Source organism: Dasypus novemcinctus, chromosome 5 (assembly GCF_030445035.2).
Source record: "Dasypus novemcinctus isolate mDasNov1 chromosome 5, mDasNov1.1.hap2, whole genome shotgun sequence".
NCBI classification, from domain to species: domain Eukaryota; kingdom Metazoa; phylum Chordata; class Mammalia; order Cingulata; family Dasypodidae; genus Dasypus; species Dasypus novemcinctus.
The window spans coordinates 158,154,405-158,169,696 of record NC_080677.1 but is presented as its reverse complement, the minus strand read 5'-3'; the positions used below and the strand labels follow the sequence as shown (position 1 = coordinate 158,169,696).

Below are 15,292 nucleotides of genomic sequence, written 5' to 3'. Positions count from 1 at the left end.
TGTTTCTTGGATGAATGGCTAACTCATTGAAAGCAAATCACTTCCAGAACTTCTCATTTCTTTGCATGTGGACAAATCATTCCTGTCCCATTTCTTCCTTGTATATAGGAAGCAAAATATGAATTGAAGAGTTTTTAGAAAAATATTTTCTGTAATAACCTGAAAAAACGTTTTAGAAATTCTAATTTTTTCTGCTAGCATTTCTTCTATTAACTTTGTGAGGTACACTCTTTTTATAGCTTTTAACTAAGTGTTTTAAATTTGTAGATTTTAGACAGCTTGATGTCTAACAGTGGACCATTTCAATATTACCTGGGTGGTGATCACAGTCAGCCCTTGGAAAATTCTGGTTTCCCTGAAGATGTTCACATGTCTCCCGGAAATGGCAGCATTGGGGATATACAGAGGGTAGCAGTCGAAGGAAGAGGCGAAGTAAAGCATGGAGGAGAAGATGGCAGAAGCAACAGTGGAGCACCCCACCGTGAGAAGCGGGGTGGAGAAAATGAGGACTTCTCCAATGTCAGAAGAGGGAGAGGTGTGTGTCACCTTTTGTTGTTGTTGTTCTCTCTCAGTATCTTTGTAAACTAATTGGTGATATGTGCTAGTTCTAGATAGGAGAGGATCATATATATAAACAAAGAAGTGCTTCAGAAAGGTAAAAATAAAAGGATAGATAAAGGTATGTCAGGAGAAGGTTTATCAAAAATTTTTAAAGTAAGGTGTATAATCTTGATATCAGTAAAGATTAATTTTGGGGCAAGAAGCATTAAAATGAATAAGGTCATTTATAATGTAAACAAGTTTAATAAAAATGTAGAAATCATGAATATGTTTACCCCACAGAATATAGCATCAGCATTCAGAAACTACAGAAGATATAGATAAAGCCAACAGGCTTTAATATACTTCTCTTGGTCTGTATCAGAGTATAAGGACAAAGATAAATGAGGATGAAAAGGACCTTGATAACCTCATTAATTCAGTAGATCAAATTGATAGTTCTATCAAACTGTGTCCCATGAAATCAAGGAATAGACCAACGAGACCTGATCATTCTGATTCTAAATTTTTCTCTTTGTAACCCATATGCCACCAAGGCAAGAAACCTTGGACTGTATTTTTCATTTATGAGCACCGATGGCTCCCCATTTCTACATTAGATCCAACACATAAACTTGTACATCTGGCCCGGTAATGCTGTCCTTTCCCTCTTGAGTGCTACATCATGGTTTTCATTTTTCCCTGACTGCAGGAACCTATGTTTGTTTGGCTGTTTTTATTTTCTCACAATTCCAATCCATTCTCAAAGTGATTAGGATACTTTGTTCCTGACTTTTTTTTTTTTGCTTGTTTCTTGAAGAGTACTCTTGAGTACTCCTGCTCAAAAGTATGTAGTGCCTTTTTGTGGTCTGCCTATAAAGCTGACACTCTTCAGCTTCTTGTGGAAGCTTGTGAAAATGAATTATGACCTCTCCTTTCTTGTCCCTGACTTTACCATGCTCAGTTTTCATCTCTCTCCTTTCTAGCTTCTACCTCAAATAAGCAAAGGATATCTTCTTTCCACTTCCCATGTCTGGCCTGCTCATTCTATCACGTAGTCTTTTTATATGCCTTTCCTAACATTTGGGTAGTCTTTTACCTCTTCTTTGTTAATATTTGAATCTCCCTTCAAAATTGAACTTTCTAAAAATAGCACTTTTTGGAAGTCTTCCCTGATAAATCACATTTCACTTTGCATCAAGGTTTTTATACACCTTTACTCTCCTTGTACTCTTTCACTCACTCCCTGCTGTCTGTCAGGACATTCATGTGTTCTACATGTAGGGTACATTCAGTAAATGTTGACAGCACACTGTAAAGCAGTAAGCAGAAAGCAGGGTCTGGAAGCTTCTAGGGAAAGATAATCATGGGTATGCATAATCATAAAACATCTCTCTCCACCTAATTAAATTAATAATAAGAAAAAAATCAGAGTCTATGGCAGTCACCCTGAAACTAGGTAAAGAACTTCTCCTATCATAAAGTTTGTAGGGTATTGGCAGAGGACAAAACAATTAGAAATAAACTAAAAGTTCAGTCTTGAGATATATAGGAAGTTGCACCCCATACTCTGTAGAAAGCAGTACAAGGAGGAAGGTGAGTCAATGAAATTTTGAAAAATTCCCTCAAATTAGTGGGAAAGAGACTGGGAACCTTTTGGGTAACCAGCCAGAATGACCTCTGGCTAGTTAGTTTTTTCCCTTCCACCTGTGTTTGGGAAGAAGGCTGAAGAATGGGGAATAATACAGTAGAACTATTCATCACTTGTTTGGCAGTCTGAAGTTTTTGTGGACCCCAGAAAATCCTGTTCTTAAAGCAAATCCATTCCTGTGCCTTTAATTTTAGATGGTACCTTTTGATTAGATTCAGTTAAGGGACTTTCCTTTTGATTAGATAGAGCGCTTCAGTAGGGCATGACACTAGGTGGGTCTTAATCCTCTTACTGGGGGAAGCAGATTTGGCCCAACGGATAGGGCATCCGCCTACCACATGGGAAGTACAGGGTTTAAACCCAGGGCCTCCTAACCCATGTGATGAGCTGGCCCACATGCAGTGCTGATGTGCGCAAGGAGTGCCCTGCCACGCAGGGGTGTACCCCGCGTAGGGGAGCCCACGCGCAAGGAGTGCACCCCGTAAGGAGAGTTGCCCAGCACGAAAAAAGTGGAACCTGCCCAGGAATGGCGCTGCACACATGGAGAGCTGACACAACAAGATGACGCAACAAAAAAATGAGACACAGATTCCAGGTACTGCTGACACAAGCGGACACAGAAAAACAACACACAGCAAATGGACACAGAGAGTAGACAATGTGGGGGGAAGGAGCTGGGAAGAGGAGAGAAATTAAAAAATAAACAAAATCCTCTTACTGGAGTTCTTTGTAAATGGAGAAGAAAAAAGCTGCAGAGACAGAGAGAAAAACTGAGAAGCTGAGAGAGAAGTCCCTGGGAACCAGAAGCCTGAGCTCCCGGAGCTGCAGCTCCGGAAGAAAGGAAGCCTGAAGGAGAAGACAGAGACCAGCGGACACTGCCATTGTGCCTTGCCACATGAGAGGAACCAGGACCACCAGCAGCTGGTCCTGGGGAGAAAAGCATTGCCTGATGAAGCCTTGATTTGAATACTTTAACAGCCTCAGAACTGTAGGCTTTTTTTTTTTTTTGAGGTACTGGAAATTGAACCCAGGACCTCATGTGTGGAAAGCAGGTACTCAACCACTTGAGCTATATCCACTCACCAGAAGTGTAAGCTTTTAACCTAATAACGTAACAGCCATCCCATTTCTGGTATATTGCTCCCAGCAGCTTTGAGCACACTAAACTACTTTATGATGAAGGCTAGAAGAGGAAGACAATAATTGGGGAATTAGGTAGTCTTGCATCTGGTTCACTGAACTTCATATATCAAGCCCTTCACTTCCACCATGGGAAAAGCAGAATCACAGCCAGACCTAGAAGAAATTGGGATTTGTTTTCACACTTGGCCTTCCCCTTCCAAGTCTGACCAGGAGGAAATTGGGGAAGACAAGGAGGACTGATTGCTCAGGGATCATTGTTTCTGTGCCAAAGCCCCAGTAGTGTCTCTGGTGGAGGAAAGATCTGGTGATTTGAGTACATACACTGCTGTACTCAGTGCAGGGCATTTAACAAAATTAAAGAAAAGAGAATACCAAAAAAAAAAATCCCCTTTTACTTAGCTCTGACTGCTAGTCCCTGAGGAAGAGTCTGATGCAGACTCAGGTTCTGAGGGGACATGCCAGGGTAAGTGAGGCGAGAAACACATTGTTGAGATAGCTGATAGAGCTGCTTCGTCTCAGGTGCAGAAGCCAACAAAAAGGCCTGGGAGCAATGCAGAAATTGTACAACCAAGAACAGAAAGAAGCAAGGAGGTGCATCCTATACAAACAAAAGACAAAAAATGTTTTAGAAGAGCATATCTACCAGAAAATAACCAATACTTCTTACAAATAGGAGATCAAAGCAGAGATGATAAAGCAACAAATTGAGCCAAGAAAAGGAGATTGCATAGGTAAAAGAAAATTGGGACATAAATAATATTTGTAGAACTTATAAACAAATTAGAAAAACAAACAAGAAAATTGATGTGGCAGAATTGCAAGTTATTTATTTCAGAGGCAGTTCTAGGTTTTGTAGGACCTGAAGATTATACAATTTGGATCTTCTTTAAGAGCAAGAATACAAAAGTGAATATATATTTAGAGTGAAAAAAAGAAAAATTACAACATATTATTAGAGCCTTGGAGTTGGGAGCCTTTCTTTAGGCAGTTTACCAGAACTGTTTGTATGAAAGCCTTCCTACTTATAACCTGGTTTCCCCACCCCACCTGCAGCACTCAACAATTCCCAGCCACCACCATGCAAATGATGGGCCTCGAAGCTGAGCTTCGTTCGCCTCATGGTAAATTCACCTGACATTTAAATCTGAATTATTGAGCACCTGTGCTTTATCAGGCTCTGGTCATACAATGGCCAAGATGGCAAAGTCCCTCCATCCACGGAGCTTACATTAAAAGTTGCTGATGGTAAATAAGATAAGATGCATTTCAAATGGTGATAGGTAAAGAAAATCAAATAGGGTCATTGGGCAGAGTGATTCGAGGTTGGGATTACCTTAACATGAGATTGGTCCAACTCTCGGTGTTCTCTGTGCAGGTTAATTTGAAACCGCATGTTGCACAGGATGTCGCACTGTGAGCAGGCTCAGTGCCCACTGAGAGGCCATCACAGGGGACCTCAAGCTTTTAACGATGGGGGAAAGAACTGAACCTTAAACCAGACTTGTCACTTTTTCCCCTGTAAATTCTATCTCAATAACTGGACTCATGAAGGGCCACTTCAAGATTTACTTCCTTTTGATCCAAGAGTAGAAGTCTTGAAAGTGGCATCAAGCACTGATTTAGTTTGTTAGGCTGCTGAAAGCAAATACCATGAAATGCAGTGCATTTTTAAAAAATCAATTTTATTGAAACATTCATTAACCATATACTTCATCTAAAGTGTATAATCTTTGGCATTTGGTATAATCACTGAGCTGTGCATTCATCACTTCAATCAAGATTAGAGCATTTTTGTTACTCAAAAAAGAAAGAAAGAAAAACACAAAAAACAAAAACGGAAATAAATGTGGCTTAAGTGGTTGAGTATCTGCTTTCCCACATGGGAAGTCTCTGAGTTTGGGTCCCAGTACCTCCTAGAAATTAAGAAGTAAACAACAAGCAGACAAATGAAAAAAACCAATTTAGGGGAGCTGATATGGCTCAGTGGTTGAGCACTGGCTTCCCACATGTGAGGTCCTGGGTTCAATCCCCAGCCCGGTACCTCCAAAACAAAACAAAAAAACACAAATGAAAACACACAAAAACCCCTACCACTTAGTAGTCATCTCTCAATCTTTCTATCCTTCCACTACCATAAAATGCATTGACTTTAACAATGAGAATTTATTAACTGAATGATTTTGACCTTAGAAAAATGTCCAAATCAAGACATCATCAAGGTGATGGTCTCAACCCTGGATTCCTCTGTCACGTGACAAGGCACTTGGTGGCATCTGCTGTAGGGTTCAGAATGCGAAAGGACAATGAGACAGACAATTTCCTATATATTGTTTAAAACAAAACAAAAGTTACCCATTATGTTAGCAAACACTTAAGTATTATAATATTCAATTTTTGCAAAGATAGGGTAACATAGTGTCCCTTTCATACACTGCAGTATAAACTATTTCAGCCTTTCTGGGGAATAGCTTGGCAACACCCTTTGAGAACCTTGACAAAGTTCTTATCCTTTGGCCCAGTAATTTTTCTTCCTAGAATCTGTCCTAAGAAATCAGCAGAAATTTGGACAGGAATTTATACACAAAGACATTCATTTCAATGTCAACTTAATAGCAAAAATTTAAAACCATCCTAACTATCCTTATGACCTTATCAGGAAATTTATGTAGCCATTTAAATGTTTTTGGAATAAAATCTAATGATATGGGTGAATGTTCATAATTTGATTTAAAAATCAGGACTGGGAGCAGATATGACTCAAGCAATTGAGTACCTGCTTCTCACATGAGAAGTCCTGGGTTCGGTCCCTGGTACCTCCTAAAAATGAAAAACACAACAAGCGAACAAATGAAAAAGTTAACTCAGGGGAGCTGGTGTGGCTCAGTGGTTGAGTGCCAGCTTCCTGTGTACAAGTTCCTGGGTTCAATCCCTGGCCCTGGTACCTCAAAAAATAAAAAAATAAAAGCAGGACACAAAATATTTTGATAACAGATAATGCCAATTCTGTTAATATATGCATAGAAAAAGAATGGAGGGATATGTAACTAAATCCTAATAATGGTGAGATTTCAACATCTCTGTAAGGAACATGGAATTTCTAATAAGAAAAACACATTTTAAAAACTTTTGGTAGATTTATAATATAATGAAGCTGAAAATGACCAAAAAGGAAAACAACTGTTTATCAGCCTTTAGTACTCTAAAGAAGTGGTGTTCAAAATTTTTTTTAATCTTCTTACTTTACTAGTAAGCAATTTTTGAGCATGTACTCTGAATGTGTGTTATTTCTGGATTATATGCATTTAGTCATGTGCTAATATATACATTATGAAACTTGTATTAGTCAGGGTCCTCTAGGGAAACAGAATCAACAAGAGATATCTGTCGATAGTAAGAGATTTATCAGAGTCTCTCACACAACCATGGGGATACATAAGTCCAGGTTCCGTAGGCAGGCTGCAAGCAGGAGCTCTGATGAAAGTCCAGTGAGTTCTGGGAGACATTGGCTGTCCAAAGACAAGCTGGGGGATTCTCTCTCAATGCTGGAATCACTTCCCCTTTTAAGGCATTCATCTGATTGGGTTAAGCGTCACTCATTGCTGATGGCAGTCTCCCTGACTGATGTAATTTTAACCAGCTATCTATGATTTACCACTGCAGTACAGTCAATGATGACTAAAGTCCATAAATGCCCTTGTATTACAATTAGCCCAGGGCTTGCTTGACCAAACAGTAGGGCACAATTACCTGGCCTAGTTGACATAATAGCCTAACCATCACAAAACCTTAGCAAAAAACTTTTAAGTATGTGAATATAAATAGAAATTTATACTTTTAAAAATTAAAGATATTTACTTCTTTCATCTCTGTAGATTATTTTGGGTACTACCTATTTATTTACACTCCTCTTTGAAGATTTAGAATTCAAAGAAAAAAAGAAAGAAGAAAATGCATAAAACATACAGTTTCTACTTTCATAAGAATTATTTAAAACTAATTTATTTTGCTTTGTTAAAATAGGGCATAGGATGCAACACCTGAGTGAAGGAACCAAGGGTCGGCAGGTGGGAAGCGGAGGTGATGGAGAGCGCTGGGGCTCAGACAGGGGCTCACGGGGAAGCCTCAACGAGCAGATTGCCCTCGTGCTCATGAGATTGCAGGAAGACATGCAGAATGTCCTTCAGAGACTTCATAAACTGGAAACACTAACTGCTTCACAGGTAAGCTTCCAAATTTGTTTTATCTTCTTCTTCCAGCTGTTGATCTTGTAAAATAGGGTATCAATCTATGTTGATCAAATTACACAAATCAGTGTATTTTTCTATTTTAATTTATTGAAGTATATTATTCATACATGAACATATAGAAAAAATTAAATGTAAAGTAAAAGTGGTAAACTTACAAAACAAACGTATGTAATATCATAAAGTGCTTCCATACATCACCCCACCACAAATACTTGCTTTGTTGTGAAACATGTATAACAAATTATAAAAGCTCATCGTCAATGTATGACTACTAACTATAGTCCATAACTTATATTTGGTGTATTTTCCTCCAACCCAACCTATTATTTCTTTTATTCATAGGTCATATAATTTATCTAAAGTGAACAATCAATGGCATTTGGTATATTTCATAGAGTTGTGCATTCATTACTTCAATCAATATTAGAGCATCTTCGTTACTCAAAAAAAATCCCAAAACAACAAAAAACAAACTACTATCATACCCATGTTAGAGCACTAATTATAAATTCTATGATGTGCTTTCACCATTTCTGTTCATTTCCAAATATTTACAAACAATTTTTTACCAGTTCTGCACAGAATAAACCTCAGATTTCCATTCTCTAACCACATTCTATTCTCTGGTGACATATATTCTAGCTACTAACTCCATGATTTTGCTCATTATATTTAGTTCACAATAGTGAAATCATACAATATTGTCCTTTATAAAAGCCAACAGATTTCTGTTACTTTGCTGACTAATACAGTGTGTTTATCCCTTCGTCAGTTAATGGACACGTGGGTTGTTTCCATCTTTTGGCAATTGTGAATAATGTCACTTTGAGCATCAGTGTGCAGATGTCTGTTCGTGTCACTGCTCTCAGTTCTGAATATATATCTAATAGTGGTATTGGACTTCGTAATCCCACTGAAAAATCAGTTCACCATAGACATGAGGGCCTACTTCTAAACTCTTAGTTTGATTCCATTGATCAATGTGTCTATCTTTATGCCAATACCATGTTTTGTTTTTTTTTACCATTGCTTTCATAATAGACTTCAGGGTCAGGAAGCATGAGTCTTCCACTTCACTCTTCTTTTTTAGGATGTTTTTGCCATTTGGAACCCCTTTCCCTTCCAAATAAATTTGGTAATTGACTTTTCTATTTTTGGAAAGTAGGCCATTAGAATTTTGATTGGTATTGCATTGAATGTATAAATCAATTTGGATAGATTTGACAAATTCACAATGTTTAGTCTTCCAGTCCATGAACACAGAATATCCTTTCATTTGCGTAAGTTCTTATCTGATTTCTTTTTGCAGTATTTTGTAGTTTTCTGAAAACAGATCCTTTACATTCCTGGTTAAATTATTTCCTAGATATTTGAGCTTTTTTTTTTGCTATTGCAAATAGAACTTTTTTTCCTTTGATTTCCTCTGCAGCTTGTTTGTTACTAGTGTATAGAAACACTGCTGATTTTTTTGTGCTGATTTTGTACCCTGCCACTTTGCTAAACTCATTTATTAGCTCTAATAGCTTTGTTGTAGATATTTCAGAATTTTCTATAACTGTAGAATCACGTCATCTATGAATAGAAAGAGTTTCACTTCCTCTTTTCCAATTTGGATGCCTTTTTAAATTTTTTTTGGCTGCCTTTTTTTTTTCTTGCCTAATTTCTCTAGCTAGAACTTCTAGCACAATGCTGAATAACAGTGTTGACAGTGGGCATCCTTGTCTTGTTCCTGATCTTAAAGGGAAACTTCTAACATCTTCGCATTGAGTATGATGTTGGCTGTGGGATTTTCATATATGCTCACATGATGTTATATTAAAGAACTTTCTTTTTATACCTGTCTTTTGCAGTGTTTTTTATCAAGAAAGGATGCTGGATTTTGTCAGATGCCTTTTCTGCATCAGTCAAGATGATCATGTGTTTTTTTTTTCCTACAATTTGTTACTGTAATGTGTTAGGTTAATTGATTTTCTTCTCTTGAACCACTCTTGCATACCAGGAATAAAACCCACTTGATCATGGTATATAATTCTTTTAATATACTGCTGGGTTTGATATACAAGTATTTTGTTTAGAATTTTTTTATCTATGTTCATTAGAGAAATTTGTCTGGTAATTTTCTTTTCTTATGATATCATTATTGGTCTTTGTTATTAGGGTGATGTTGACTTCATAAAATGTCATTTTCCCTTCTCTTAATTTTTTTGAACAGGATTGGTATTAATTCTTCTAAAAATGTTTGATAAAATTCACCTGTGAAGCCATCTGGTCCTGGAATTCTTTGTCGGAAGATTTTTGATGATTGATTCAATCTCTTTACTTGTGAATTTGTATTTTGAGTTCCTGTATTTCTTGTAGAGTCAGTGTAGGTTGTGCATTTCTAGGAATTTGCCCATTTCATCTAGGTTGTCTAGTTTATTGGCATACAGTTTCCCATAATATCCTTCTATGATTCTTTTTATTCCTGTAGGGTCAGTCATAATGTCCTCTTTCATTCCTGATTGTATTTATTTGCATCTTCTCTCTTTTTTTCTTTGTTAGTCTTGCTAAAGGTTTGATCTTCTCAAAGAACCAGCTTTTGGTTGTGTTGATTATTTCTTTTTGTCTTCAATTTCATTTATTTCTGCACTGATCTTTCTTTCTGCTTGCTTTGGGATTGGTTTGCTGTTCTTTTTCTAGTTCCTCCAGGTGTTCAGTTTTATTTTGGTTCTTTCTTCTTGTTTCATATAGGCATTAAGGGGTATAAATTTCCCTCTCAGCCCTCCTTTTGCTGTATCCCACAAGTCTTAATAAGTTGAGTTTCCATTTTCTTTTTTTTTTTAGATTTATTTTTATTTATTTTTCCCCCGGCCCCCGTTACCCCTGTTGTGTGCTCTCTCTGTTCATTCACTGTGTGTTCTTCTGTGTCTGCTTGTATTCTTATTAGGTGGCTCCAGGAACTGATCCTGGGACCTTCTAGAGTGGGAGAGAGGTGATTACTCTTTTCCACCACCTCAGCTCCCCTGTTCTGCTACATCTTCTTATTTTCTCTCCTCTGTGTCTCTTGTTGGGTCATTTTACTGTGCCAGCTCTCCACGTTAGCCAGCACGCTGGCGCAGGGTGGCTTTTCCCGCACGGGGGTGGCACTCCCACACAAGGCGGATTTCCTGCATGGGGCCACATTCCCACATGGGCCGGCACTCCATGTGGGCCAGATCACCACGTGGGCCAGCTTGCCCTCACCAGGAGGCCCTGGGCATCAAACCCTGGACCTCCTGTATGGTAGACAGGAGCCCAATTGGTTGAGCCACATCCGTTTTCATTTGTGTCCAGATATCTACTAATTTCTCTTGCAATTTCTTCTTTCACCCACTGATCGTGTAGGAGTATGTTGTTTAGCCTCCATATATTTGCAAATTTTCCCCTTTCTTGCCTATTATTCATTTCCATGTTCATTCCATTATGATCAGAAAACATGCTTTGTATAATTTCATTCTTCTTAAATTTATTGAGAGCTGTGTTGTGGCCCAACGTAGTCTATCCTGCAGAAAGATCCGTTAGCACTTGAGAAGAATGTATATCCTGCTGGTTTGGGGTGCAATGTTCTGTATATGTCAAGTCCAGCTCATTTATCATATTGTTCAAGTTCTCTGTTTCCTTGTTGATTTTCTGTCTAGTTGTGCTATCTAATGATGTGAGTGGCATATTGAAGTATCCACCTACTACTGAAGAGACGTCTGTTTCTCCTTTCAGTTTTGTGTGAGTTTGTCTCATGTATCTTGGGGCATCCTGGTTAGGTGCATAGATACTTATTACTGTAACTCCTTCCTGATGGATTGTCCCTTTTATTAATATACAATAGCCTTCTTTGCATCTCATCACTTTTTTGCATTTAAAGTCTATTTTGTTTGACACCAGTATATTTATCCCTGCTCTCTTTTGGTTACCGTTTGTGTGAAATATCTTTTTTCCAACCATTCATTTTTAGTCTGTTTGTATCCTAGGGTCTAAGGTGAGTCTCCTGCATACAGCATATGGATTGCTCATGTTTTCTTATTCATTCTGTCAGCCTGTGTTCTTTTCACTGGGGTGTTTAATCCATTAACATTCAATGTAATTTAGTAATAATACTGTAAAGACATTACTTCAACCATTCTATCTTTTCACTTGCATTTGTTATATCTTATTTTTGTCCATCTTTTTACCCTTTTGGTTATGCATTCTGATTGTCTTCACTTCTACACTCTCCTCCAAGCCTCTCTCTCTTGTCTTTTCTTTTCTGGCTGCAGAACTCCTTTTAGTGTTTCCTGAAGAACTGGATTCTTCTTTACAAACTCTCTTTGTTTCTGTTTATTTGTGAATATTTTACACTCAGTCATTTTTTTTTTTTTTAATTTTATTTTTTTTATTTACTGGGAACTGAACCTAGGACCTCATACATGGGAAGCAGGCACTGAAAGCACTGAGCTACATGCACTCCTTTCACCATCATATTTGAAGGAACATTTTACCAGATAAAGAATTCTTGGCTGGCAGTTTTTCTCTTTCAGTACCTTAATTGTATCATACCAATGCCTTCTCGCCTCCATAGTTTCTGAAGAGAAATCTGCACTGTCTTATTGGATGTCCATTGTATGTGATATTTTGGTTCTCCCTTTCTGCTTTCAAAATTTTCTCTTTTTCTTTAGCATTTGGCATTCTGAATATTATGTGTATTGGGGTCAGTCTATTTGGATTTATTTTATTTGGAGTAGCTATTCTTCCTGGACATGCATATTCATGTCTTCCATGAGAGTTGGGAAATTTTCAGCTGCTATTTCCTCAAATACTCTTTCTTCCCCCTTTCCCTTCTCCTCTCCTTCTGGAACTCCCATAGCACCTATGTTGGTGCGCTTCATGCTATCGCACAATTCCCTAAGCCCCAGTTCAATTTTTTCTATTATTTTCTCTCTCTGTTCTCTTTTTAATTTCAGCTGGTTTGTTCTCTGTGTTGCTAATTCTTTCTTCCATATTTCAAATCTGCTTTTGTGTGCTTCTATTGCATTTTTTAAAAGATTTATTTATCCCCTCCTTCTCACTTGCATTTGCTGTCCGCTCTCTGTGTCCATTTGCTGCGTGTTCTTCTGTGTCTGCTTGTCTCCCTTTGTTGCGTCATCTTGCTGTGCTGCTTTCCGCGAGCACGGGCCATCAGCTTTCCATGAGCATGGGCTGCAAGCTCTCTGCAGGTGCAGGCCAGCTTGCCTTCACCAGGAGGACCCGGGAATTGAACCCAGGGCCTCCCATATGGTAGATGGGAGCCCAATTGCTTGAGCCACTTCTGCTTCCCTGTATTGTATTTTTAATCTCACTGTGTCTTTCATTCCCAAAATCTGTATTTTTCTATCCAAGGTTTCAAGTTTTTCTTTGTGCTCATCCAGTGTCTTCTATTTCTTTATTCATGTTGTCCTTCAATTCCATAATTTGATTTAGGAGATTTATATGAATCTAACTGATTAGTTGTTTCAAGTCCTTTGTCTCATCTGAGGCTTTGATTTGTTCCTTGGCCTGAGTTTTATCTTCCTTTTTCTTAGTATGGCTTGAATTTTTTGCTGTGTCCAGGCACCTGATTTTTTTAAAAGATTTATTTATTTATCTCCTCCTCCCCCTCGTTGTCTGCTCTCTCTGTCCATTTGCTGTGCATTCTTCTATGTCTGCTTGTCTTCTCTTTAGGCAGCACCGGGAACCAATCCTGGGACTTTCCAGAGTGGGAGAGAGGCGCTCAATCTCTTGAGCCACCTCAGCTCCCTGGCCTGCTGTGTCTCTTTCTGTTGCTACTAATCCTAGCACCAGGTCTCCACATGGGCCAAGTACTCGGCTCGGGCCAGCTTATTTCACCGGTCAGCACTCCACATGGGACAGCTTGTTGCGCAGGCCAGCTTGCCTTCACCAGGAGACTCAGGGAATCAAACCCTGGACCTCCTATCTGGTGGATGGGAGCCCAGTTGCTTGAGCCACATCTGCTTCTCTTAGCATCTGATGCAGAGTTTACTCTGATGTTCAGTTTCTCTCACTTTCTAGGGATTTACTATTAAATCCTTTATTTTAATCTAGGAATAGAATAACAATATGATTGAACTTTTTAAATTTCTAAATTCTAAGTATGTAAAAGCTATGTAAAACCTATTGATATATATGAATAAATATCTTTAAAGTAAAATTATACTGTTGTTTCTATGGTGTCAGTTACTTCCTGGCTATCAGCAAGGGTCTTTAGGAATCTTCCTTCGGTTTTTCAAACCATTGTTACTTTGAAAAATCCATTTATAGCTCCATTTAATAGTTCTGGTTGACCTTAGCATTTATTTGTTAGTAGCTGCTGCTTTAATGGAGATTGGTCTGCTACATTTGGATTTGGCCACCTGTGAGTTCCAGTTCCAGGTGCACTGACTCACATGACCGTGGATTAGTCATTAGACACCTGGGAGCCGGGTTTTGTAAATCTGCCCATCGCTCCATCTAGTTGGCAGAAACACCGTGCGGGAAATCTCTTGGTTGGGAATGTTGTTATACCATTAATGGCATGAGAATAATTACCATGTCTGGATCTTTTCTGCAGTTAGAGTGTATCACTTGAGTCTGCTAAAACTGTGCCTGTTGATCACTACCTTAACTGTCTGTAAGGACACCCAGAGGCAGCTATTTGATTTTGCTTTGTAAACCTTGAAATCATATCACTCCAATCACTCCAAAACAAAGAAATTTAAAAGACCACCATCAGCCCTCCCCATCCCCTGCTTTCTTCTGTTCTCTCTCAGTCTACTATAGAACACTGGCCTCCATACTGTTCTTGAACTTGTACTCAGTAAATATTTGTTGAATGAAAAAATGGATTATCTCATTAATCTTCATACCATTTTTAAAATCTGTAATAAATGGAGAATGTGAGTGATATGCTTCTAATACCTAGCCTAAGGAAATTCAGTGTTTGGGATGAGCCAAATTGGAATCAGATTTCCCTAAATGAGTCTGAAAATGTTCTGCTTAGTTTATGCTACTTCTCATTTAAAAACTTGCAACATAAACAGTTCATTTCTTATATTTATCTTATACCTCTTCCGATATACTTTGTCATGAATTTCTGATACAGATTATAGCATATAACCTTTAAAATTTTAATCATCAAGTCTACACTTTTCAAATGTGTTTTTTTAAATGTGTTTGTAAATTAGTAGTTTGTATGGATATTAAGAAAAGGTGAGCAGGAGATTAAAGAATATGAAATCTATAAGGATTTGGGTTTACTTGTGGTGTTATTTAGAAAGTTTTATATAATATGAACTAAAAAATATAAAGTGTCAAAGGTATTTATTTGGCTACTACTTCCTGGGGCCATGCCATTTAGTTGGTTTGGGTTTCAGGATAATCAGAACATGATTCACAGATAAATAGAGAATAAAATAATATTCCAGCCTTTAAAAAAAGAGATAAATAGGAAATTTATTGTATTTTTTAATTCTGTGAAACCTAACACTTTCATTTGTGTTTGTAGGCAAGATCAACAACATTGCAGACTAGTATTCCGTCCCCCTCACCGGTAAGTTACTTTTTTCTGAAATCTAAGTGGCAGGGTTTCAGATAGGTTATAGTAAACTCAGGTTATATGAGGTCCTTAACACATTCTAAATGAAATATATTTTTTAGAACTTAAGTTAAAACATATTGTTTTGTGTTTATTGAAGTCTGAAATAGTCCT

At 37.9% G+C, this 15,292-nt stretch overlaps 1 protein-coding gene across 21 annotated transcripts in view; it reads left to right on the top strand.

Annotated features, from left to right (window-relative positions):
* The window catches only part of ACBD5 (acyl-CoA binding domain containing 5), a 55,901-nt gene that overhangs the window by 32,824 nt on the left and 7,785 nt on the right, over positions 1–15,292 (top strand). For all 21 annotated transcript variants that reach the window (XM_023592380.3, XM_058297787.2, XM_004470755.5 and 18 more), the window contains 3 exons: positions 268–535; positions 7,355–7,554; positions 15,089–15,133. In XM_023592380.3, the coding sequence (XP_023448148.1) occupies positions 268–535; positions 7,355–7,554; positions 15,089–15,133 (513 nt within the window). The remainder of the gene's footprint in view (positions 1–267; positions 536–7,354; positions 7,555–15,088; positions 15,134–15,292) is intronic.